Raw genomic sequence first — 27,447 nt, forward strand, 5'->3', positions numbered from 1 at the left:
ATAGAATCATAGAATATCACGGTTGGAAGGGACCTCAGGAGGTCATCTAGTCCAACCCCCTGCTCAAAGCAGGACCAATCCCCAACTAAAACATCCTTTGTCAAGCTTGACCTTAAAAACCTCAAAGGAAGGAGATTCCACCACCTCCCTAGGTAATGCATTCCAGTGCTTCACCACCCTCCTAGTGAAAAAGTTTTTCCTAATATCAAACCTAAACCTCTCCAACTGCAACTTGAGACCATTACACCTTGTTCTGTCAATTGGTGTACAATTGGTATACAACTGGACTCAACAGAAACTGGTTTTGCAGACAAAAAGACATGAAAAATGTTGTTTGCAGCATAGTTGTAGCCGTGTTGGCCCCAAGATATGAAAGAGACAAGGTAGGTGAGACATCTTTTATTGGACAAACTTCTGTTGGTGGACAGAACAAGCTTTCAAGCTTCATACAGCTCTTCCTCAGGTCTGGAGAGGGTAGCAGAGTGTCCGAATTAAATACAAGGTGGGACAGATTGTTAAGCATAAGGGGTTCTCACATGCTGTAGGAGACCACTTAAAATGAAGTGGAAAAATGCACCATAAAACAATATACATCAATGATATTTTAATCCTCTGGACAGATGACCTGAACTCCCTCAGACTTCCAACACAACTTCAACAACCACCACCCATCCGATGAACTCTCTGAAATACTCCCACTCCAGCACTAACTTCTTGGACACCACAATCAGCTTCAGCAATGGAACACTACACACAACTATATACAAGAAACCCATGGATCACCACATTAATTGCCATAGATCCAGTGACCACCCCAGATACACCAAGATATTTTATCTACAGACAGGCACTCAGAATTTGCTCCAAAGAGGAAATCTGGGATACACACCTAAACTCACTAAAAATCACCTCCACCACACAAGGACTCGCCCACCAGAGAAGTAGATTATATCATGGAATGAGCCACCCAAATACCCTGGGAGAACCTGCTTCAATACATAAAAAACCCACTGACTGCACACCCCTAGTTGTCACCTACCACCCCAAACTAGAACCCATATGGGGTATCAAATAATTACAATCCATACTTGATGGGGACCACTTCCTGAAAGAAATCTTTTCCAAACCTCCTCTTGTAGCTTTCAAACAACTGCCCACCAATCTGCCAAGTTCATCATCAGAAGCAAGCTCCCTACAGACTAGGGCATACCAACTTAAAGTGGAACCAAACCCTACCAGCACAACAGAGACAAAACCTGCAAGCCTGGACACAAAAACTGCTAGGAGGATTAATCACTCCCCGGCAAAACACACCTTTAAGGAGCCATGGGTCCTACACATGCCTATCACAACATGTACCTCATTCAGTGTATCAAATGCCCCAGTCACTATGTGGGTGAAACCACACAATCACTGAGCTCTCAAATGAACTCACACAATAAAAATGACAAAAGACATAAAAGACAAACACCCCATCACCAGTGGGTGAACACTTTTCACAAAACGGTCACTCCATGTCTGATCTCTTAGTTCTCATCCTCAAAAGAAACCTGCACATCATCTTCAAAAGAGAGCCTGGAAATTTAAATTCATAACTCTGCTGGACTCTAAAAAACATGGACCTAACAGAGGCACTGTCTGCATGGCTCATCACAACAATTTGTAATATGCACTACTGCCTGCTAACCCTTAATTGTCCACTTCATTTTAAGTTGTCTCCTATAGCATGCATGAACCCCTTATGCCTAACAATCTGTCCCAACTTCTATTTAATTTGGACACTCTAGTTACCTTCCCCAGACCTGAAGAAGAACTCAAAAGCTTGCTCCTTCCTCAAGCAGTAGCTGGTTCCATAAAAGATATTACCTCATGAAAATATTAATATTTTAACAATACTTGAAAATATTTTTTCTGTGCAATGAGGCACATGCAGAGCACATGATGGTGCGGAAGAGATTTGACTGACAATTGTTTGGCATGACCTGTATTACTCTGTATCAGACACACGGTTTATTCAGGCCATCCCAAACATGTCAATAAGACTTCTAATATAAGAGAATACATAATAGTCATACATTCTGCATACACAAACCAATGAAACATCACCACCTCAAGGTGAAATGTGACATCAGCTTAACAGTGTAAAGCAACTAATTACAACTCCAAGGATAATTTTAGGCAAGTAGAATATAACTAACCAATATGGAAATTGTTTAGGGTAATGTGGATTGAAGTCCTTTTTGCAAGTAGTACATGGAATTTTTAAAGACCACCAACTCCCAGGATTTCTGTTTTACATGCCACTCTTAGGAGGGCAGCTCCAGCAGCAGAACCACTCAACTGTGCTTCAGGGTTTTGTTTATTTGTTTCTAAAACATAATGGCAGCTCTGCAGTAATCAGCTAGGTGGAAACAACTAAGGCCCTGTCTATACTACCGGGGTAAGTTGACCTAAATTACGCTACTCTAGCTAAGTGAATAACGTAGCTGGAGTAGATGTAGCTTAGGTCGACTTACTGTGGTGTCTACGCCACTCTGCATTGATGGGAGACGCTCTCCCATCGATCTACCTTACCCTTCTCAGGGAGCTGGAGAGCCGGAGTCGACTGGAGAGCGCTCTGTGGTCGATTTAGTAGGTCATCACTAGACCCTCTAAATCGACCCCGCTGCATCAATTGCCACAGCGTCGATCCCTGGTAAGCGTAGACATGGCCTTAGTAATTCAATGTGCTGTTAACCAAAAAAAACCCTGGAATTGTAAAATTAGGCACATTTAGAAAACAGTGAAATGTACTAACATAACTCTACAAAAAGCTTCTAGGTTAATTACCAACCCAGTTCAATTCTACCAAACAAGTCACATAGGTACTAAAGTACATGCTCTTTATAAAGCAAATTGACGTATTCCTTCAAGAGTCTCCATAAACTGTTATAGTTGCAATATAGCACACAAAGTTTTCTCATGAGTTCTGGAAAATACAAAGCAAATATTGCTGCTAGATAGTCTTTATTTTCCTTTAACAAAATACACAAAGGCACAACATTCACTTATATATCGTCATTATTATACAGGTATAAATAACGCTCAGTATTCAAGTACAATCAAGTGCAGAGACTTCCTATACTGTATGTAAACACAAACTAATTTTGTATATCATGTGCCTTTGGCCCATCTGCAACATAGGTAATGCCAAAGGAGTTACCATGCAGCTTAGTGATGTTTAAATGCATTCTGTCAAAAAAGTTAAGACAATGACTAAGCTGTTACAGTTATGACGACATTTCCATACTGCTTAAGCTGAATGCCTAAAGACATTTTAGCATGTAAACATCTAGATATTTAAAAGTCACTCAATCCATTTTAATGGGTAAACATTAAAAAAAATCCTAAAAGTTCACAAAACCAAAACTCCACTTGACAAGTTGTTGCCAATTACTGCAGCTTATGTTCAATAACCTAAAACTTAGTATGCATTTGGTTAAGTGTATGGAAAATAAACCTGTAGGTAAATTTTAGTTTTCAAATATACAAATCTAAACTAAAGCGACCTGTGATTATGTTAGACTTCAACCAGCTGCACATTCTGCAGTGCATTAGCTCACTGAAAGAATACATGTTTAATTTTCAATATCCAGTAGTGCACATAGTTTCGACGTACTGTGGTAGTGAGGCAGTCTGAGCTCAAGAGAGATTTTAAATTATACCATTTTTGAAAAGCCCACCTGAAGAGTAACAACTTGCATGAACAAAGCTAAAAGGACTAGCTACAGAAGGCACTTGAAGTACTTATTCTGCTTCCAGGACAGGCTCATCATTTTGTTCAGTTGGAACAGCAGAATCGATTTTTGTAACTGAAGGTTCATTTTCATTTGTTGTTTCTTCTTTAACACCCTCTTCAGATAATTCAACCCCTTGCTGCTCAGTACTCGATGCCTCACCATCTATCTGGTCTGCCTCAATAATACGTGTAACTTGTTCTATGGGTTCTGAGAAAAAATAAAATCATTAAATTAATCATTTGATCACTTCCAGAAATACTGAATATACAGTTCACATTTGTAAAGAAGTGTGGGAAACTTACACTTGAACATTTTCTAATCACACGTTTAGAGTACTGTCACCGTATAAAAGTTCTTTATAAATACCAGGACCAACTTGCAATGGGTTGATATTTCTCTAATGGTAAGGCCAAAAGTAAGAATTTGCAGAGTTTTGTTGTTGGGAGAGAAAAGTAGACAATGGGTGGAAGAGATATTGAAAATTTGAAGCTATCAAGGCAGGCATTTATATATTCGAGCGTATTTGATATAAGATTACACACAAGAACATTATTATAAAATTGCAGAAACTTAAGCACTCAAAAGTTAAATATCAGAATTAAGGTTTCCTATGCAACCTTAATTCAGTACCCTTGTGCATATGCATTATGATATAGTCTTTAATTACATGTTCACATACCATTTTTTCCCCACAGGACCCCTGCGTCATTCTATGGACAAGACAGACTGAATCAGAACTGTGCAATGAAGGAAGCTGTTTGTAGGACCCCTTGCAGCTTCTGCAAGAGATGAGGCAGTTCGACCTGAGTTGACTAGTTTGTGATTTTTACATGTTCACATACCATTTTTTCCACAGGACCCCTGACTCATCTCTTGCAGAAGCTGAAAGGTGTGTAATATTTATAGTACTGGAGGTAGAGGGGTTTAGGTCTGCCGATAACTACAGGCCCAACCCCTCAACTACAGGGGAGGAGCCAATGAGCCCAGACTACAGTGGATTTCTGGGGACAACAAATGAAAAAAACCGGGCACAGAAGTGACGTCAGAGGTAAAGAATAAGAGCTCCAGAGAGAGACACAAAGCAGAGAACCCCAGACAGCACCCATTGCTCCTCTAAGGAGTTTAGGGAGTCAGTGGACACTGCCCAGAGGAACTCTGTCCAAAGACGTGAGCGGAAAAGGGACCAAAAATAGGCCCCATGGTCACAGAGCACCCCTCTGTCTAGCTTCCTCCTCCTGGAATGATGGATGACCATCTTGGCCAGCACCAGGAGGAGGTTGATGAGGAGATCCTGCAACTTTGTGGGGCCACAGATGCAGTATGCATAGATCAAGAGGTGTGGGGAAAAATATGGCCAGAACCTCAGCAAGAGGCTCTGGAGGAGCCAGAAGAGGGGCTGCAACCCGATGTACCCACAGAGATGTGCACCAGGGTCTTCTTCTCATTGCAGAAGGGACGGGCATCAGGGGATTTTGTGAACTGCACCAAGTACATGCCTGTGCTCACAGCCACCAACTGAAATGCCTGGCAGGCTGTGGGACCAAAGTGGAATACAGGCTGGCCCACCAGGGTTCCTCACCCTCCTCTGGTGGCAGCAGGTCCTGCCACTTGGCGTCAGGGCAGGACACAAAGGTGAGGATGTGGATGGTATAAAGCACGAGGACGTACAGATGTTCTCTGGGCAAGGTTTGGAGGCAGACTAGCTGGATGTTGTGCAGTTGGCTCAGGTGGCATTTTAGGAGTGACTGGGGAGGCTCGCAGGATAAGGATCTAATGATGAGTTTTGGAGGGAAGCATCCTCCTGCAGGACTCACTCGAGAAAAGCAAGAGAAGCAGGAAACAAGGCTGCCCTCAGTTCCTGGAGTGCACAAGAGGAAATGTGCAGGATGGAAAGCCCCATGTGCTGGCCAGTAGTTGCAGGGTCCACCTGGCCCCTCTGATCAGAGTCCAGGTGTGTAATGAATGAGGCAGGAGATGCAGGAAGAGAAAGGGTGGTCTCACAGTTAAGAATGCTGTCCTGGAAAACACTGCATTCTATCCCAGCCTCTACACACAGTTCCTGCATGGTGCGAGGCAAGTCACTTAAACCAACTTTTCACAGGTGGTCTCTCATTGTGTGTTCTTTATTTTCTGTATGCCCAACTTGAGATCCAGATTGGAATCTGATTTGCAAGAAGACTGAGCACTCACAGCTGCAACTGAAGTCAGAGCGGTACTCTCATCATATGAGCTGTTAAATTCTCTGAAAAATCAGATCCTAGTCAGTTCAAGTTGAGCACTGAAAGTTAAGGTCAGAAGTGTCCACTAATCTCCAAGCTTCCCATCCTTAAAATGGGGATATCACTACCCTCTCATCTCTCACAAGCGTTATGAAGATACATTAATGTTTGTGATGTACACAGATACTATAGTGATGAGCGCCACAGAAAGGCCCCCGGGGCAAATTAATAATTTTGTCTTCACAGGAGAATTTCAATACCATGCAGTAAAGGCATGGGGACACTAACTGAACAATGAGGAGGAAATAAAATATTTAATACTTCTCATTAACTGGGCATCATTTAACCTGCACACTGAATGAGGCAGGGGGTCCTCTGGACAAAACTATATGTGATCATGTAATAAGGCTATCACAAGGGAGAAAATTAAAGTTGGACAGACAACCTTAATTCTGGCATTTCCTAACTTCTGAGTGCTAAACTTTGCAACCTTAATATTAATTTTAATGTGTTTTTTTAAAAAAATATAATTGACTAGGTCTTTAAGAACACAAGCTATAAAAATAAATTCCATTATATGGCATCATACTGACACTCATGAGGTTCACCGGCAGGGTTGGAATCTTTAAAGCCACTCCACTGATCTCTGCAACTTGAGCTAATGTTGTAAATGGTAGCCGTAGAAGGTTGTCGTCCTCTACACGGATCAGCACCAGAGTGGTAGGACACACTGACAGGGGGGTTCACATATTTGGTGACAGAAAAGGAATGGGGAGATTCAGGCATCTTGGGTTCCATTCCAGGGTCTAGAGGGGAGTGTGATCTAGTGGGCACAGGCTTCTGCACATTCTTTTCAGCTTGACTCCTGCTCTGTTCCCTCTAACCAGTCCCTGTCTAGTCTCTTCCCCACCCATCTCATCATCCCAGCCTCATTCTCCTTACCTCACCAGTCTCAGCCTCCACTCCTCTGGCTTCTCATCCCAACCCCAGTTTCCTGGACCAGACAGTCTGTTTCATCTCCCAGATCCTCAGTCAGTCTCTCTGCTCCTCCTTGGCCTCCAGTCCTTCCCGCCCGCACTGGTTTTCTAATCCCAATTATTTTCCCCAGACTCCTCATCTAGTTTGTCTCTCTTACCTCCACCCCACTCCCTGGCTCCTTGTTCCAGTCTCAGACTCCCAACTCCCAGTCAGATTTCCTTTCATGCCTTACTTCAGTCCCAGTCTCAGACTCCTTGTTCCAATCTACTCCGTTCCTTGCCCAGTTCTTATCCTCTCTGCATTCAAGTCAGATAGCTTTCTCCTCCCTGGGCTCTTCCCCCAGGGTGGGTGGGAGTGCCATTGAAAGCACAGGAGAGACACCTTTCTTCTGCTATCAGTTCCAGTGCCCAGCCGCACCATAGCCTGGAGATTTTTAGCAGCTCAACCAAGAAGTCTGAGCATGTGTGAACTGCAATTTTTCAAAAGCTTATAGCAGCCAAATTTGGGTGGATTTTCAAAGGGAAAACAAAAGGCACATTCAAGCCCCTGAACTGAAGCATAGGGGCACACTAGAGGTCTCAAAAGAAGATTCCAAGAATATGAAAAAAATAAGTGAAAAGTAAGTTTTTATTAATTAAAAATAATTCTGGCAAAGGGCTGAACTGTTTGGGCTGAAACTTTCAAAAAATATTCAGCCTGAGGAGACACTATGCATAAAAAAATTTCAGCATAAATGCTTAAAAGTTGGCAAAGTTGTATGCAACTAAAAACAGGATCTTATAACAGCTCCACCTATTGTATAACAAACTCCAATGTTTAAAGCTTTCATGTGCAAGTACAAGGATTTAATGTTACATCATAACAAATTGGTTATGATTAATGTAAATGTCTAAAGTAATTTAGATCTCAGTAACACAATTTAAATGCTAGTAAAAGCTGTAATTATAGAGGGATAAAACTCTGAAAATTAAATTGAAAAGGACAAAATATTACAATACAAATCTCTTATTTCATTGAAGTCTTTGAGTATTAGCAATTAGCCTTGATTTAATTGAAGGGAAATACACCTACATATATCGGTCTTATACACAACAACTGTTGTAGACTGCTTAAGACAAATTTTAATATGTCAAAGCCATTACCATATTATAACACTTAACAAAAACCTGATTCCAACAGCCATGCATTTCTTAACATCCTTGCTTAATGTTTAGTATTAAACAAAAGCATGTAAACAGAGCCTTCTTCACAGTCAGCTAATGAAGTCAGCAGTCCTACCTTTACAGTAGGGAATGTTTCCTACAACAACCAGTGAGCTCACAATATTATAATTTCACAGTTTATCTAGGAAGGTAGGTATGAGAAAGTTTACAAAAAATCATGTAATAAGTAAATACCAAGTGTAAAGTGTATGATCTAACATGCAGCTTGTTTTTTGGTTTTTTTTTTAAGCAGCTGTGGTAGCGACACATGAGACCAGATTCTTAGATTGAGTGTGGGGAGGAACAGCAGGAGGAAGGAGAGTGGAAAAAGAAGAGAACAGAGAAAAAGACACTCACGGTTGTAACTGTTGTTCTTCGAGATGTGTTGCTCAGATCCATTCCAATTAGGTGTGTGCGCACTGCGTGCATGGCCATCGGAGAATTTTTACTCTAGCAACACCCGGTGTGTCAGCTGTGGAGCCCCCTGGAGTGGCGCCTTCATGGCGCTGGATATATACCCCAGCCGACCTAGCACCCCCTCAGTTCCTTCTTGCCGGCTACTCCGACAGAGGGGAAGTAGTGCGGGTTTGAAATGGATATGAGCAACACACTCGAAGAACAAGTTACAAAGGTAAGTAACCGTCTTTTCTTCTTCTAGCGCTTGCTCATATCAATTCCAATTAGGTGACTCCCAAGCCTTACCGAGGCAGTGGGGTCGGAGTGAAGTACTGTGGATTGCAGGACCACTCTACCAAACGCTGCATCATCTCTGGCTTGTCGGACGATGGCATAGTGTGAAGCAAACGTATGTACTGAAGACCAAGTAGTGGCTCTGCAGATCTCCTGGATTGGCACCTGGGCCAGGAAAGCCACTGAGTCCTTGTGGAGAGAGCGGTGAGGGGTGGGGTTGGAACACCGGCCAGATTATAGCAAACATGGATACACAATGCGATCCAAGAAGACATCCGCTGAGAGGAGACTGGGAGGCCCTTCATCCAGTCCGCCACCGCAACGAAGAGCTGGGTCGTTTTCTTGAATGGCTTCGTACGCTCTGTGTAGAAGGCAAGGGCCCTATGAACATCAAGGGAGTGTAGCCACTGCTTCCGACTACTGGCATGCGGTTTTGTACAAAAAACCAGGAGGAAAATGTTCTGGTTGATATGGAAGGTCGATACCACCTTGGGAAGAAAGGCAGGGTGAGGTCGCAGCTGCACCTTATCCTTTTGGAAGATTGTGTACGGTGGTTCCGAGGTAAGAGCCCTAAGTTCGGAGACATGCCTCGCCGACGGGATAGCAATGAGGAAAGCCATTTTCCAAGAGAGGTATAGGAGGGAACAGGTGGCCAACGGCTTGAACAGGGGCCCCATAAGCCTGGAAAGGATGAGGTTAAGGTCCCACATGGGGACTGGCTGCCATACCTGCGGGTAGAGACGGTCCAGGCCCTTAAGGAACCTACAGATCATGGGGTTGGCAAAGACAGATTGGCCATTCGCTCCCAGGTAGAAAGCCGAGATGGCTGCCAGGTGAACTCTGATGGATGATATATCCAGGCCCTGCTGTTTCAGCCTCAGGAGATAGTCCAAAATGAGAGACATGGATGCTTGGAGATGGGGGCGTGCCACGGTGAGTGCACGAGCATGAGAATTGCTTCCACTTAGCCATATATGTGGCCCTAGTGGAAGGTTTCCTGCTACCCAACAGAACTTGCTGCACCAAATGAGAACAGAGGAGTTCTGAATGGCTCAGCCATGCAGCATCCACACCGTGAGGTGGAGGGATCATAGGTCGGGGTGACAGAGGCGGCCGTGATCCTGAGTGATCAGGTCTGGAAAAAGGGGCAGCGGCACTGGGGCATCCACAGAGATCTCCAACAGTGTGGTATACCAATGTTGCCTGGGCCACGCTGCGGTGATCAGAAACGGCAGCGTCCTGTCCCTGCGCACCTTGAGCAGTACTTTATGTGCCAGGGGAAACGGCAGAAAGGCGTAAAACAATCGGCTCGTCCACGGGAATAGGAAGGTATCTGTGAGAGCCTGGGGAGCAACCTTGGAGGGAGCAAAATGCCGGGCATTTCCGATTGCTCCGAGAGGCAAACAGGTCGACCTGAGGAAACCCCTACTTTAGGAAGATGGAGTGGATGACATCCAAATGAAATGGCCACTCGTGGTGGTCCGCCAACATGTTCTGGACCCCTGGGAGAAAAGACGCCACTAGGTGAATGGAGTGGGCTATGCAGGACTCCCACAATCGAATGGCCTCCTGACAGAAGGGAGGAACGAGCAGCCCCTTGCTTATTGATGTAGAACATGGCTGTGGCGTTGTCTGTGAGGACTGCCACACAATGACCATGCAACCGCTCCTGGAAGGCTTGACAACCCAGACGTACTGCCATCAGCTCCCACACGTTGATGAGAGAGAGCTCGGATGGGGCCTATAGTCCCTGCGTCTGGATGTCCCTGAGAAGGGCACCCCATCACCAGGGCTGATGTGTCCGTGACAAGGGACAAGGAGGGCTGAGGAAGGGGACTCCTTTGCATACTGTCTTGGGGTCTAGCCACCAGTGGAGGGAGGCCAGGACCCTCTTCGGGATGGTGACCACCAGGTTCAGGCTGTCTCGACCTGGGCGATAGACTGATGCCAGCCAGGCTTGAAGCAAGCAGAGCTGTAGTCTGGCATGCCTAGTCACATATGTGCAGGAAGTCATGTGTCCTAGAACACTCAAGCATGTTCTTGCCATCGAGGTGGGAAGCTTTGAAGGCTCTGGATAAGGCTTGCCAAAGCTTGGAAACGAGCGTCCAGCAGGAGGGCTCGCGGTCGCATGGAGTCCAGGACCACCCCGATGAATTTTATTCTCTGGGTCGGTTCTAGCGTCGACTTCGCTACGTTGATAAGGAGGCCTACTCGACAAAACGTGTCCGTGACCAATTGAAGGTGGGACTGTACCTGTTCTTTGGTACGACCTCGGATGAGCCAGTCGTTGAGATACGGGTATACCTGTATCCGTCGTCGACGAAGGACAGCCATACATTTGGTGAACACCTGGGGGGCCGTAGAGAGGCCGAATGGAAGGACCGTGAACGGTTAGTGTTTGCGATTGACCATAAAGAGGATGAAACGTCTGGATGGATCGCTATGTGGAAATATGCGTCCTTCATGTTGATGGTGGCGTACCAGTCTCCGGGGAAGGTATAATGGTGCCCAAGGAGACCATGCGAAACTTCAACTTTACCATGAATTTGTTGAGTCCGTGCAGGTCCAGGATAGGCTGAAGCCCGCCCTTTGCCTTGGGGGATTAGGAAGTAACGGGAGGAAACCCCCCTGCCCCTTAGCTCCCTTAGAACCCTCTCGATCGCCCCCATGGCAAGGAGTATCTGAACCTTCTGAATGAGGAGTTGCTTGCTTGTGAGAGGGGTCCCTGAAGAGGGACAGGGAGGGAGGGTGGGGAGAAAGAAAATTGGAGAGAGTATCCCCTTTCCACCATGTGAAGAACCCAACGGTCCGTGGTTATGAGGGACCAAGCACGGTGGAAACGAGATAAACGATTCAAGAAGGGTGGGGTAGGATCCGGAACGAGGTCCAGTACATCATCCTCTGGCGTCCCTTCAAAAGTTTTGCTTAGAACCTGCCGAGGGCTTGGAAGGGCCCTGGCCCTGCCTGGATTGGTGGTTGGACGGCTTCCTCCTGCCATTACAACCCCGTCTCCTATAAAAATCCTGCCTTGGCCAAGAAGGGGGATAGGAGCGCTGAGGCTTAAAGGGCTTCCGCTGGGTAGCCGGCGTGTGCATGCCCAGCGACCTCATTATGGCCCTTGAGTCTTTGAGGCTCTGAAGCCTTGAGTCTGTCTTGTCCAAAAACATGACCTCTCCATCAAAGGGGAGATCCTGCAACATTTGCTGAAGCTCCAAGAGATACACCTCATTGCGATCCCTGAAGAGAGGGTCCCAGCGGCAGAGTCTGTGGTGTCCAAGGAGGCCTGCAATGAGGTCCATGCCACCCTTTTGCCTTCTTCCACCAGGGCCCCAAACTCTTCTCTGGACTCCGGAGGTACCAGCTCCTTGAACTTCACCATGGAGTTCAAAGAGTTAATATTGTATCGGCTCAGGAGCGCCTGCTGGTTCACGATCTGGAGCTGAAGACCCCCCGAGGAACAGACTTTGCACCCAAACAGATAGAGGTGCTTGGCCTCTTTTGACTTGGGCACTGGGGCTTGCTGACCATGCCACTCCTCATTCACTGAGGCCACCACCAGTGAACAAGGCTGTGGGTGACTGTAGAGACAGTCATATTCCTTGTAGGGGACGAAATACTTCTGCTCAACCCCTTTAGCAGTCGGGGGAATGGACGCGGGCATTTGCCAGATTGTTCTGGCCGTCGTCTGAATGGTCCAGATGAGTGGTAGGCCCACCCTAGATGGAGCCTCTGCGGACAAAATGTCAACCACAGGGTCCTCCACCTCTATAACCTCCTCTGCTTGGAGGTTCATATTCCACACCACTCTGCGCAAAAGGTCCCGGTGGGCACGGAAGTCTATTGGAGGGGGACCCGATATAGCAGTTCCCGCCACCTCCTCATCGGGTGAGGATGAGGAGGCCGCCACGGGAGGAAGAGGATCATCTGGAGCCCTAAGCCCGCGACCTCGGTGTCCGGACCAGGAACTGGACCTGGAGGAGGGCCTGGAGCCGGGAAGGACGACACCACAGTCTCCATGCTTCCAGGAGCAGGACAGCTGGTGGTGGCCTCTTGCACTCATGGCTCAGACGAGGCTGAACGAGAAGCCCCAGATGGAGCACCCTGGGCCTGGTGGTATGCCCAGGGCATCCAAAAGGGCCATTGAGTGGACCCTTGAGCAGAACCTTGCTCCTGTGTCTGCCAGTGTCCAGCCCGAGTCCAGGCAGCTGTGATCCAAGTGGCGGCGGTCTGAGAAACTCGACCCTGCCTCTGACTCTGAAGAACAAGAGGCGGAACGCGATGGCCACAGTGGTGCTGAGTGGGTCTGCGCACAGTCACATCGATGAGACGATGGAGAGCGGTACCGCAAAGCTAGAGATTGGTGCCGCGATGGTGGAGAGTGGTACTGTGACGCCGGGGAGCAGTGCCGGGACCTGGACCTAGGCCGCGACGATGACTGGCATTGGGAGCAACGTTTGAATCAAGATCTACTCCCGGACGGTGACTGGTGTATGGAGCGGTGTTGAGAACGGTACAGGGAGTCAGAGTGGTGCCGCGAGTACGACTAGCGCCGCGGCTCAACTGACGGTACCGGTGGGTGAATAAGAGCCAGCTTGCCCCGGAATGGTGCCATACAAACAGGTGCCGGTGCCTTGGTCTGCTGAGGGGATGCCGACACTGTCATGGCAATCAGACCCCTTGCAGCCACAAAGATATCTGGAGTAGACGGCAACTGGACCTCAACCACGCTGAGAGTCGGGGAGTCCAGTCGCACCGGACTCAACGGTTCCTTTCTCGATGCTGGAGTCAATGGTGCAGAAGCCGCCACTTGTGCCCTGGGACTCGGCTCTATAAACAGATCCAGGGAGGGTGGCACCTGCTGAGGTGGGCCAGCCTTTTCCGGTTTGTGGTGCCACTTCTGGCCAGGCGAGTGGGAGCGGTGCTGGACCGATGATGTCGGTTGTGGTGCCGGGGAACGTCGGTGCCGCGGGTCTCTATCAGAGTCCAACCGCGGTGCCATTCCTACCGCTGTTGCTGGGGCGCTGCGCACCAAAGCACTCGGTGCCAGGAGCTATGTTAAGCAAAAGTCCTGCTCCTTCTTAGTCTGGGGACGAAACCCCTTGCAGATCCTGCACTTGTCTGCTTGATGAGACTCCCGCAGACACTTCAGGCAAGAGTCATGGGGGTCGTCCATTGGCATGGACTTAGAGCAGGAACTGCAGAGCTTAAAGCCCGGAGCCTTGGGCATGAGCCTAAGCAAAAGATGGGAAGGAGGGAAAACCGCTTCCATCCCCACTAATACAAACAACTATACTATAACTATTAAACTGTGTAGGAAAAACGCTAGGGAGAGTGGAGAGCAGCAAAGCCAAGCTCCACAGTTCCAGTGACCGTCACGTAAGAAGGAACTGAGGGGGCGCTGGGTCAGTTGGGGTATATATCCAGCACCATGAAGGCGCCACTCCAGGGGGCTCCACAGCTGACTCACCGGCTGTTGCTAGGGTAAAAATTCTCTCACGACCGTGCACATGGTATGCACATACCTAATTGGAATCAATATGAGCAAGCACTCTAAGAAGAACAACCCATTGCCTATTCTCTAAAATTCTGAAGCAAGAGACTTTTGTAACACTTCTGCAGCAGTGATAGCATCCAGCCACCTGTAATTCTACACTCAAGGAATCCATCACTAGCAGCAGAATTTCAAGAATCCTGGCTTTTCATAATTCTGTTCACAAAGCCTCAGACACAAGAGAATTAAACCCTTTCTGAACTAGAAAAATCAGTATGTGATTAAATGGTTTCAAATTCAAGAATTCTCTGAAAATCTGCGTTATCAAAAGTGAAACAAGTTTATTCAGTTCAGCCTAGCACTCCACAGAATGTCAATTCTGTATGACAAGAATGGAACAGCAGAATTAGAGTTCAGGGATATACATAAAAGCTGTGTGAACAAGTTACTGTATACAAAAACTTTTCTGCATTGTACCACGCTTTAGCCACTATTAACAACATTTCACTCTAAATAATAAAGGTCATCCCAAAAGTTTCAAGTTAGAGTCCAGGGATTCACATTTTACTCACTAAGAGTGAAGTGTGACACAGGAAGATATTTGAAAGTTTTCATCTAGTTACACACAAAGCAAAATAACTATTTTCAATGCAGAATGCCAGGTTTCAGTTTTATAGACCACACGTGACATCAGCATTGTGTCATATAGTCAACTCCACTGTGTTGCATTTAGATTGAATGAGGTTTGCCAGTCAACCAAAGTGCACATTTTGGGGAGCTGTATGAAGTCCCTTTATTAAGTAAATTTTAAATATTCAGAAGAACCAACCACCTGTTAAATAAGGATTACTGGGTTAAATCAACTCTTCAACTCCCAACTTTAAAGAGTCTCATGCCCAGACTTGCAAACTACAGAACCGTTACTAGTAGTAAAAGCATGAGAGGCAGTGCATGCATCACCTAGTCTGGAAACATTCTGTAACAGAGGAATAAGACAGACAGAACGACTGACTCTCTCTAATAATTTCTTTAGTTGTTCCTTCCATTGGCAGAAGTGATCTCAGAACCTCCATTTGCTCCTTTGCATTGGGCAAACTCATTGTTATTTTTATTATTCTTAGTACAATGCAGGACAGCTTAGGAGTGGACAAAAGCAACCAAAGGTCTTAAAGTAACTCAAGTTTTTGCCCTTTATATGAATTTTCTCTAAGACTAGGTTTCCTTCTCTACCTTAGCAGACCCAGTGAAATAATCTGACTTTTAAAAATGTGCACTAGTGAGATACGCACTTTCCAGTGTCTCAAATACCTGCCTGAGGGATATTTGTCTCACACGTATTCTGTGTGCGTGGCTTCTATACCATGAGGAAGGAAGGAATACATGCATTTTAGTTTTTCTTGAAGGAGAAAGCCTAACATTTACACATCCATATGCCCGTGACAGTTCTGCCAAAGAGGTAGATCAGCGCTCCTCAGCAAGTCAGACTGAACTGAGTAAAAGGGTCAACAACTTAGGACATTTTTACACTGAAAAAAAAATCATATTAGAAGTAACTGAATCCAAGAAAATAGGATTAATCTCCTCAGTCCTCTGTGCCAGTGTCAGGAGGTCTGAAGAAAAAAAACACAAAAAAGACATGCGGGGGCAGAAATGCTTTTCTTCCAAAGAAAATAACTTATGGGTTTAAGAAATGGTGCCCTAGTGCTATTCCCTTACAGAGCTAGAGGATATTAAGCCTTACTGGTTAAGAGACAAGCCAATTCTTTGCCAACAAAGTTTGCTTTCAGATCCAGTTTCTTGAACAGTCATTCTGAGCGGTCATTCAAACCGAGCTAAATTTATTCCCCTATAGTAGATACTATGTCTCTGCTGCAAGTATCTCAAAAAACATATCTGACATTTGAACCAGTGTCTATTCTTCTGGAGCATCTGGTAGGTAGCCAAACAATGGAGTCAACACTTAGTCTTAAAGACATGCATGGTTGTCTGCTGAACTTCAGTCTACAATTCTGAAGCTCCCTTTTGAAGGGTAGGACTTTTTTACAGCTAAAATAGATGAGCCTGGAAAAATAAAAAGTATCAGATCATCTGCCATATTGGCCTATTGCCTGGCCTGCCCCAACTGCCATTAAAAAAAAAAAACTTTGAACACCTTTTTGTTTCTAGTAGTCCCCTTGTGGAAGATGGTCTTCATAATCTCAAAACATGAGATACCCAAACAACAGTCAGATCAGCAGTTTAGGAACGGTCAGATGTGCAGTAATCCCCTCCTGCTTGATGTGCAGTGAGGACTGTCCTCAGCTATAACTTAGCATCTGCTTTTAGATATTTTCTGAGAGTGAGGAGGTCTTGAGACCATTTGTCAACCAGCTGCAGGAAAGGAAAGTGTATGTAAGCAAGCCTAGTTGCTGCTTCTACTACCTGTAGATTGCAGGTACTCTAGCTAAGCCAAAGCTTGAGAATTCAGCTGTTTTTGCCTATCGGTCCTCTGGTTCATAGGCCAAAATGAATCGAGTATTGGACAAAAGTTATCTGTTCCTTTAACAAAACGGGCTTAGTGGGATACAGTTCGAATGAAACACTATTATGAAAAAAAATTAAACTATTTTATGCTGTGGAAAAGAGCTCTCTATAATACTTAACTATATTCTAGCTTTCCTTATCCTAAAAGGTAAATCACTTCAGACAAAAAAAGCTTTAATTTCTTTTGCACTTCTGTTTTGAACTTGTAACTCGGAAAGCATGTCTTGCACTGTTCAGTCTTTTGATTGATCACTTTAACAACCTCAGAATTGTTGTATACAGTGGATTATTTTTTTCCAGTTGGATATTTTTGGAACCCTATACAAATATCACTGTCCTTGTTTTATTTTAACGTGCTAAACTATGTAGCTTTATCATTCGACTTATGTTTTCTTTTAATCAACTGTTGGCTTGGGTTTAGGTGGAATTAAATTAGGGAATCATACTGGAAAATGCCACTTACTGGTGGTAGTTTAAGGTTTGGAAAGTACTATGGGTTAAAGTGCAAGTTCAACACTATTATATCTTCTATGTCTGTCCATGCAATGTGGTTCTTGTATTCAAATTAACAATCTTAAGATAGGCTAGGGAACCTAGAGCCCATATGAAACTCCTTGACTTACTCTACCCTTCTGTATTATTTGTTGCAATATTTTCCAGCACTGCAATCACCTTTGATTGATGGGTCTTGGAAGTTAAAGTTTACATTGAGTTAATGGCATATCAAAACTTAACCTCCTTTCCGGGATCTTTCTTATAACAAGTTTCTAATGGAAAACTCATGTCCCTGTCAGACAGAAGCCATGGAACTAGAGCCAGAGCTTTATTGGGGCAGAAGTTTTACTCCAACTATCCTCAGAGAAAGAAGTTTCTGTCCCATTCTTGACAACTGCAAATGGAAAAAACTGAAACAGAAGTTTAGGATGGCTTCTCAGTAGCTACTATGGCTTATCTGCTTTCTCTCCTCCCTTAGTAAACTGACTCATTTTTATATCACAATTTATAATCCTATCAACCCTTGGAACACTTGTAAAACTCATCAGAACCATACATGTTCCTTTCAGACACATTAGCACTACTACAAAGACTACTGCTTTCTTCTTCAGCCTTACACTATTTATCCTAAGGATGACATGGCTTTAAATCCTCAAGATACATTTTTGCATCCAAGGGGGTCGGAGACTTCTACATAAATCAATGTATTTTGCTTCCACTGTTTCTTCCAAGACATGATCTCCATGGGGAGAGATTAGCTATATCTGTTAAAATGACTATTTTGTTTTATTTAAAAACTCAAATTTAAAAGACTGTCCATTTGGGGCTATGGGTGCCTTCACTGTCAGCTAAAAGCACAATACAAAAGCCAATTACAAAAATAAAATCAAAATAGCAGAATTCTTCTACACACCAGTCACTAGTCAGCATATTACATATTATCTGCCAAACAAAAAGCCTACAATCACAGCTCGGTCTAAATGTCAACTCAGAGAAACTTTGTAGGATGCTTAGGTCAGATCTGAGATACTTTAGAATTAAGCTGTGTACCACCGGGCCGGGGGGAGGAAGATGCTTTCCCAAAGGACTTCACAGAGAATGCCTTGCCAGAAGCCTGTTCTCTAAAGGTTCAAACTGAGTACCTACGCAGATCTCAAATTGTGGCAGTATGGCATAAAGAGACAGGAAGGCCCTTGGCCATTTAGGGCCTTGTAGGTCAAAACCAACACCATAAACTCTGCATGGAAGCCAATAGGCACCCAGTGCAGATTCTGGAGCACAGGTGTCACATGTGCGCCACGAGATAACACACTTATGAAGCATGCTGATGTATCATGCATTAATTTCAGCTTCCAAACAAATGTTAAGTATGACCACCTTGAAGAGCATATTACAGTAGTAAAAAGTACAGGCGACAAAAATATGAAACAAGGACAAGGTCAGCATCAGAGAGAGGACTGCCATCTCCTGATCAAACAGAGAGGAAAAAAAGTCCTTATCACTGCCACTTGTTGATCATCCAAAAGCAGCTGGTAATCTAATCAGACCACCAAACTACAAACTTTGGTTACAAGTTTTGTAGATTCACACTCAGTCAGGGGTACTGCTAACTTCCGCCAGCTTGTCTGCTTCCTTACTGCAACTCACCATTCACTACCTGAGTCTTCTCAGGATTGAGTCTCAATCAGCTCACTCTCATTGCACCCAGACACTAGGAAAAACACTGAATCATACTCTCTGGATTGGTGAGATATAAAGTTGGCAAAAAGAAAAGGAGTAATTGTGGCACCTTAGAGATGAACTAATTTATTTAAGCATAAGCTTTCGTGAACTACAGCTCACTTCATCGGATGCATTCGGCTGTAGCTCACGAAAGCTTATGCTCAAATAAATTTGTTCGTCTCTAAGGTGCCACAAATACTCCTTTTCTTTTTGCGAATAAAGCCTAACACGGCTGCTACTCTGAAACCTGTCATATAAAGTTGGGTGTCACTAACTCTAGCAGCCCCATATATGCAATGAAGAGGGATTAGAAAGTAGATCCTTGTGGTATGCCATGACAGCCCTGGTGAGGGGGAGGGAGGGAAGAGCAAATCCAATTACTATCCTCCATGGTCTATCAGGAACAAACAAAACAAACTAAGGCAATGAAGTGCAGCCCTGTCCATTCCCTTCAGAGATCCCAGGCATGTTCAACATCACCTCATGATTTAAGGTACCAAAAAGCTGATTGAGGCCTATCTTAAAATAAACACCTTATCTTTTTGCATCAGGTGGTTGTCAATACAATAAAGCATTCTGTGCCATACTCAGGTTGGAATCCCAGTTGCTCAAGGTCAAGTAAATCAGAAGCACAGATCTTCCAAGATTTGTCAAGATTTGCTGCCTTTCTACAGTTTTAATTGGATATAATGCTCTATTTTTGGTTATCAAATATTTTCAGCGTCAAGATTTGGCTTTTTCCAACAGGGACTAAATATGACGCACTCAACAGGAACATTTGGAGACACAGACCAACAGCTGCTGATCCCAAACAACAGGACAAAGAGAAGCACTTTACTTTAAAGCACTCTGTGCTCTGTCTTCAAAAGAAACCAGAGGAGCAAAATGGATAAAACTGTGCTTTGTAGCTTCTTAAAAATTCTGTTGGAGATTTAGTACTAAAATGACTCAGGTTTTAATCTACTATAGGAAAGGCAGCTACCATGGCTTCCCTAATGAATTTCTCAATTACTGAGATATATTGAGGCTGCCATTAGGAGCTCAATTCAAACATTTACTAAGCACTAGTCTTTTGATTTAGATGCAAGATAAGATGGTAGGCATGTGAGAGCAATTTACTCAACTAGTTTTCCTTAGGCACATCTCTGCTGGCTAATCTCTATCGAGTTGAGATCTGCAGAAGCAATTTCATGGAGAAAAGAAGAGCAATCACCTTAGTGTTTTAGTGTCAACAGGTACTTTAACCCCATCCCCCTATGTCTGTGACCCCAAAAGAGTATGCAGCAGGCTAGTGAATACTTGGACACAAAACTGGAGGGAGTGCGGGGATTCAACCCAGTCATCTTTACTGAAGGTGGCTAGTCGTTTTGTCCATGCGACTGTGGTTTTGCTATTTTGGTAATGGCATTAGCCTTACTCCAAGGCTATGGTTTAACAGGGTTACTGATCCAAATTATGTTTCTGAATGCTGTCAACATTTCGGTAGAAGTTATTTCCCTGTTGCCAACATCTGTTGTAATTATAATTAAACATACCCTTTTTTGCCAGTAGAGTTCCGTCTTAATAGGTGATCTGCAAAAGCCTTGCTTACAGTTTATACCTCATTAAAAGGAAAGTTTAGTAGCTTAAGTTTACAGAGTCACATTAATTAAAGCCTTTAAAATCAGTATGGGTTAAAACTACCTGTAAGCAGAGTTTACGCTATAAATTAGATCTGACAAAAAATGGCTCATTGAAAATACTTTTTGACAGATTGAGAGAAAAGATTATTTTCATAAGACAGCTGCTCAAATGAAATGCCTTGAACCAAGTCATGGGCAGTTTGTGCATAATGACAAAATTACAAATTAGCATCAACCTATAGTGCACCATCTAATATGGGTACAAAAAACATTTTCTTTTGGATAGTACAGTTAGAGAGTTAATATTTTGTTTTATACATCTATTGTAATAGATTAAAAGACAGCAGGTACAGTATTTATCTAGTATATTATATGGCTGAGATTTTCAGAAAATAAGGAAATTAGATACCCACATTCCAGTAACAATGGGTGTTGGGAACTTAACTCCCTTTTTCTGTAAACCCCAGCCTGTTTTAAAAATTTAGTCTGGTGCACATAGATTATACTTTCATACTTTACTTATTGACAATTAATTTACTGACAATCTGGATTGCATGTTTTGTTTTAAAACACCTTAATCCTTTTCTAATTATATCAGTGACTTCCCTGCTTATCTGTATTCTGACTCTGCATTCTACACAGAGAACTTTGGAAAATAAGAAATGGTTAATTCAAGGGAGGGATACTTTACAATTTTATCTGCAATAGCAGCAGGAAGATCTGGGTCTGTGTTCAATAAAGAACTCAACGTTTAACTAATATAACGCAAGATCACACTGGTAAAACCAAAATGATGGCCATCACGATTTTCATGATTAAAAATCAATTGAAAGATGATCTCATAGTTAATACAGTTCAACATAATATTGGGAATATTAATGTAACATACATGAGAAAATACAAAGAAAAAATACTTCTTTTTAGAGAAGCAGAATTACAAGGTATCTTTAAAAATGGTTTGCTTCGCCAGCAAGATTTTCCCTCTATGAAGGTTGAGTTCACAGATAAAAGAAACTACACCTTGGGCTGCTCTAATCTATGCGGGGGAAAGTTACCGATAGAATCAGCCTCGAGAGCAAGTGAGGGCTGTATACAGCTACTTTGGAGTTCCTTCACTTAGCTGCACTCAGAGTTTATTGGGTGCAACTAAGGATTGAGCCTGAAACCTCTTGGCTAAGGAAATTAAAAGGTAGGAAGACTAATAAAGCCAATATGGCTCCAGCAGAAGCTCTTTAATGATATGAAAAATCAAAAAGGAATCCTACACAAAGTGGAGAGATGGACAAACTGCATGGGTTTCTTCCTCCTTGTTGTTAATATTAATTGTTAAGCATCTGGCCACAGTTAACCTTATTAGTGAATGCTGAAACAAAATAGGCATTAAACACCTCAGCCTTTTTGATATCATCCGTTATTAGCTCTCCTTCCCTGTTAAGTAGAAAACCTACACTTTCCTTAGAGTATGTCTACACTGCAACGTAAGACCATGCTTGAGCCCGGGCCGAAGCCTAACCTGACCAATGTGAAAAGGTTAAAAAAATTGGGCTTGAGAAAAGACGACTGAAGGAAGTCCTAACAACAGTTTTCAAACAGAAGGGTTATTTTAAATAAGATGATCAATTGCTCTTTATGTTTACTTCTTGTCCTCCTTTCTGTGATGGGCTGAATCTGCAGTAAGGGAGATTTAAATGAGATGTTAGAAAACCCTTTTTAACTATAAGTGTAGTTAAGTTCTGGAAGAGGTTACTAAGGGAACATGGGAAATCCCCACCACTGTTAAGAACAAGTTGGTAAACACCTGTCAGAGATGGTGTAGGTTTTCTTGGTCCTGCCTCAACTCAAGGTTTCTTCCAGCCCTGCATTTCTATGATTTTATGATTAAGTATGATTGACTAGAAACTGGAGAACACAACAAGGCCCTGAATAAGGGCTAAAGCAGCAAGAGGCACTCCCACATCAGATTTCAGAGTAACAGCCGTGTTAGTCTGTATTCGCAAAAAGAAAAGGAGTACTTGTGGCACCTTAGAGACTAACCAATTTATTTGAGCTCAAATAAATTGGTTAGTCTCTAAGGTGCCACAAGTACTCCTTTTCTTCTTCCCACATCAGAGCCACTGAGCAGTTCCTTCACTGACCAATCAGAAAGGAACTGTCTGCAATGTTCTGGATAAGGTTATGTCTATACTGCAAAGAAAAACTCAGTGCCAAATCTCAGAGCCCAGGTCAATTGGCTCAGGCTGTAGGATTAAAAATAGCAGGATAAACATTCCCACTCAGGCTAGAGCCCTGGCTCTGGAAGCCAGAGGGGGTGGTGGAGCCTGTGCCCCAGCTTGAGTGGGATGTCTACACCTCTATTTTTAGCCCTGTACCCCAATGCTGAGGAGCCCAAATCAACTGACCTGAACTCTGAGACTCCATGCTTCTGGTTTTTCTTTGGGTGTAAACATACCCCTGAGGTACTTGAAGTTGGAGCATATTCAGCAAGTTAGAGCTCTCAAGCCAGCCTGCAGGTGCCTCACCAGATCAAGTTTCTCAAGACCTAGAGGCAGTTTCCCACATGACTCATGCTGAGGCAGGAGACATCAGTAATGAGAATTCTGTACAAGTGGTATTTTTAGAGAACTCACAGCACTATTAGCAAGTAATTAGACACTAATTGTGTGTGTTTTTAACCAGTTTAAGCCATTAAAGATCTTAATACACCACTACAAAAACCCCCAATTTATTAATCTGTCCTCTGTGCAATGGCAAAGATGATCACCCTGCCTCTTCATGCCACATACAAAGTGAAAGACAATGGCACTCTGTCCCCAACATGAAAAGATTACAACAGGAAGGGAGTTTTATTTGTTAAACTACTAGAACTATTTCCTGTAGTCAGCTGCCTTTTAAACCTCTTCAGCTAAGCACATAGTGACATGAACTGCTCCATACTCCCTAGCCCCACATGCTTTAGATCTTGTCTGGTTTGAACGGAACCGTAGAGAAATCCATACCTCTTTAGTAAATAATCAAAAGTTAAGTCTAACTGAAGATTCTTTGGTTTTAATTACAACTCTTTTCTAAACTCTCCTGAAAACATTGCATCTTCTTCTTGGCTGAACTCTAGACACCTACTGTATTTGCAGACTATAAAACCTCTCAAAAGGAACTTTGTTAAATTAAAATTGACAATTTGTCTTTGAACTCTTGATTTTAAGCAAGGCAGTTTTACTAGATTTTCCTGCCCTGGGGAAAATAGCAAAACTAACTTAAGGAACAAAGGCAGGAATTTCAACCCACCTCAACCAAATGACCTGCTGAAAAAACAGTGAAATTTAACCACTTAGGGGCAGATTATCTTGTTAATTATGCACATAATATACAGTTTAGATTTGATATTTGTTTATCAATAATAAAAAAGCCAGGGATTTCATTAAGCAGTATTTTCAAAGGGAAAATAACCTTGCCAGACATGAGTAAAGTAAGACTGAATTTTAAGGGGTTGTATGGCTAAAAACCCTTCAGCAATGCAGATGAAGAGTAAATCAAAAACACTAAGGAACAAACAATGCAAAATACACACACTACAGGAGAACAAAAAAGTTAGAATGCTTTAAAACTGCTGCACTTTAAGGAAAAAAGACAGAACCAAGAAGAGCAGTGACAAAAGGATTTCAATGAACATGAATAATGGCAACCTTCACCAGGATTAGTACACACCTTCCTTTGGTGGATTCTCTTGTAGTTTTACCCCTCCAGAATGCAAAGGTCCAACCGTAGTCTGCAATTCTGTTGGCTGCCTCTTTTCACAACTGAAGTCTGGGAGTCGTGGAGCTTGTGGTCTAGTTTTTCTTGCAGGATTCAGGAAAAAGCAGTACGCACACCTAAATGCTGCACAGAAGATTACAAAAGCATACACAATAATAATCTCACTTTCAGCTCTGCTGCTGCTACTTGTGAACATTTCGGGTAATCATTACTAGGGGTGTCACAAACATCAACAAAACATGATTGTCTATGGAAGAAAAGTATTCTTAAAGATTTATAAGACCAGTTTCTTGGGGTTTTTTTTGGTTTGGCTGGGGTTTTTTTGTGTGTGTTTTTTTTTTAAATACATACTCCAGTACGGATATCCATTCCCTTTAAATTATTCTGTAAAATATTATTATTCAGTCATTTCCTTCACTGAGGGCTACACCTTGATGTGGTGGGAAGGCTTGAAAGTTCTCATGACCTGGAGAGCTTTGCCAGCAGGAGTTTAACTTCTGGTAGAACCACTCCAGCCAGCCAGGTCAAAGACTAGGGACCAGACAATAAGCAGTCCATTGCTGGGGTAGACAAGACTCCTAGCCCCAGTAGGCAGCTCGTCTAGGAGAAGACATACTCTGTATTAAAACTGGAGCTAGCCAGTCATGGCCCACAGACTTCGGCGGAGCGGCCACTTTCTTCTTCAGTCTGCAGCGACGTTTGGCTGTGGGCCATGACTGGCTAGCTCCAGTTTTAATACAGAGTATGTCACTTTGACCATCAATGGGATCTGCATATGATTGTCTCAATTGTTTCTCCTGCACATTGCAAAGTGCTGCATCTTTGTTTGGCAGACCACCCGTTACAACCTTCTGCACCAGTAGATAAAATGGCCAAAAAGGATGAGAGAATTACGACCAACTTGCTACCACTTTGAAAAATTATTTGTGTAGCTCATCCATCAGACTCAATGGGAGACTCCATTATTACTTGAAAAATAATCTGCTCTCATAGTATTTAGTAAGGAAAGCCACGTTTGTGTTGGAAAAATATTATATGCTGTCCAATAATTTAAAATACACTTTTACAGAAGACCAAACAAGTCTCTTTCTTGCACATTTGGACTGTTTGTTGCTCAGACGGATACACAGAATACATGCTGTCAGATCAGTGAGAAATGAAATATATTGCCTATTGTGCTGTATATTTTCTCCCAAACAGAGAGACAGACCCCCATGCGCAATGGAAAGAGAAGAGAGATGCCTGAAACTATTTCTTACACATTAGACTTACTGTAGTTTTATTTTGCCTCTTTTGTACATCATCTGTGTTCAAAAAAGAACTGGGTCTGTCTTAAGTTATTGTCAGCCATAAATTGACATATAACCTCCAGGGCTTGTTCCTACTCCTGTTTTGATGCCTCCTTGAGATCTTCTTGCCAAAACAAGATTTTCTATAAGTTCTGGTAAAGCGGAGAACTTTAACGTCAGATAGTTTTTAGCTATAAAACCCTTTTGAGGGCTATTCATAGCCCACAGTGATTCTCAAGGATGTTTTGGAAGAGGCTTATTTCTCCTGAATAGTTTTACACACACAATATACTCGGCCTGAAGGTTGTAATAAAGTACTTTTTTAAAACTTAAAATGTATCCTTAGCTACTGAATAGTAAATTACCATAAGTGGCATTTCTTAGCTTGTACTAAGTACTTAACTAGAATCTAAATGTTACAGTACTGTAACAGTCTCTCAAGAAGTACAATACTTATTTTTTAAAAGAACAGACTATGTAAGTTAGTTCTTACCAATGTATTCAAACTCCTCCTTCAGAGCCATACCATTATGAGAAAAACACTGTTGACATATAAGGGCATACCTTAAAAAAAAAAAAAAGAGTAAAAATACAGGTGTTAAGTTGAAGCTAAGTATTCAGACAATGGAACTGCTGTAGAGTATTAAAGCTGAGCAACTTTCAATATAGTTAAAATGTTAACAACAAGTAATGCCCAATCCATTTATGAAGAATGTACTGGTTAGCAGGGTCTCTTCATTTACACATCAGCAAAAGACAAATTTTGAATCATAATCTTAAGAATTAAACCAAGATGGTTAGGTCTTAACCTATCACATAGCTGCAATTTAAGTGTCTGTTTCATACTAGACTCAATAGAAGCCACATCAAAAATACTGGTAATTCAACTTTTATGAGGAAATACAATGATCTGATTAATAGTTCCTCTAACAGAGTTAGAAGGCCAGCTCAAGTGGGTTTGGGACAATTCAGCAGGCAATTAGTTATAAGCAATTAAAATGATGATACATGTGAAAAGAAATTAAGAGTCTCGGATGTTTTTAGGTGATGGTTTAATTCATTCTCCCACTCAAGCTTCAATAAGGCTTTTCTTTTTCATTAGTGCACTATCATTTTAAAACTGCTCCTGCTAGAGTTTACGCTTCTGAGAGTGGGGTAAAAGAGAGTTCAGGCAAGGCTTTAGAGAGCCAGTTCATTAGGAAAACTGTATATGAAGCCACCAACAAACATAAGCAGCAGAATTCTAGAACATCTAATCCTGCACAAACAAAAACCAGACTTTCAACTCATTGTGTATGTGCTGTTACTTACTATCAATAGCAAAATTTTACCTGTTCTGTGGACCATCACCAACTAAGTATTCAACAACTCTATCCAAAGCTCCCCTGTCTCGAGGAAGAATAGGTCTTGCTAAAGGAGGGCCTGGTGGATGGAGACCTAACAAATGAAGTAAGCATAATGAATTGACTTGTAACAACAAAGTCGTACTACATAACGTACTAGTTCTACTGTACATGCTAATACCGGGTATTAATATGTGCAGTAATTTTAAACGGTCACATTTGTGAAATCCACTAGGGAAGTTGTACCACTTTAGATAGTTGGACTGCAGCTAGTTTTCTTTTCTCCAACATGTTATTCTTAAAATTCAATTGCTCTTGCTGTTTAAATCTTTCAGTTTTATCAG

At 43.0% G+C, this 27,447-nt stretch overlaps 1 protein-coding gene across 7 annotated transcripts in view; it reads right to left on the bottom strand.

Annotated features, from left to right (window-relative positions):
- Positions 1-2,989: 2,989 nt before the first annotated feature.
- LNPK (lunapark, ER junction formation factor) overlaps positions 2,990-27,447 on the bottom strand; it is a 178,890-nt gene continuing 154,432 nt past the window's right edge. For all 7 annotated transcript variants that reach the window (XM_073305929.1, XM_073305933.1, XM_073305932.1 and 4 more), the window contains 4 exons: positions 27,092-27,197; positions 26,254-26,324; positions 24,424-24,594; positions 2,990-3,986 (listed from right to left, as the gene is read on the bottom strand). In XM_073305929.1, the coding sequence (XP_073162030.1) occupies positions 3,787-3,986; positions 24,424-24,594; positions 26,254-26,324; positions 27,092-27,197 (548 nt within the window). In that variant the 3' untranslated portion in view covers positions 2,990-3,786. The remainder of the gene's footprint in view (positions 3,987-24,423; positions 24,595-26,253; positions 26,325-27,091; positions 27,198-27,447) is intronic.

This window comes from Lepidochelys kempii, chromosome 11, assembly GCF_965140265.1.
Source record: "Lepidochelys kempii isolate rLepKem1 chromosome 11, rLepKem1.hap2, whole genome shotgun sequence".
Taxonomy (NCBI): domain Eukaryota; kingdom Metazoa; phylum Chordata; order Testudines; family Cheloniidae; genus Lepidochelys; species Lepidochelys kempii.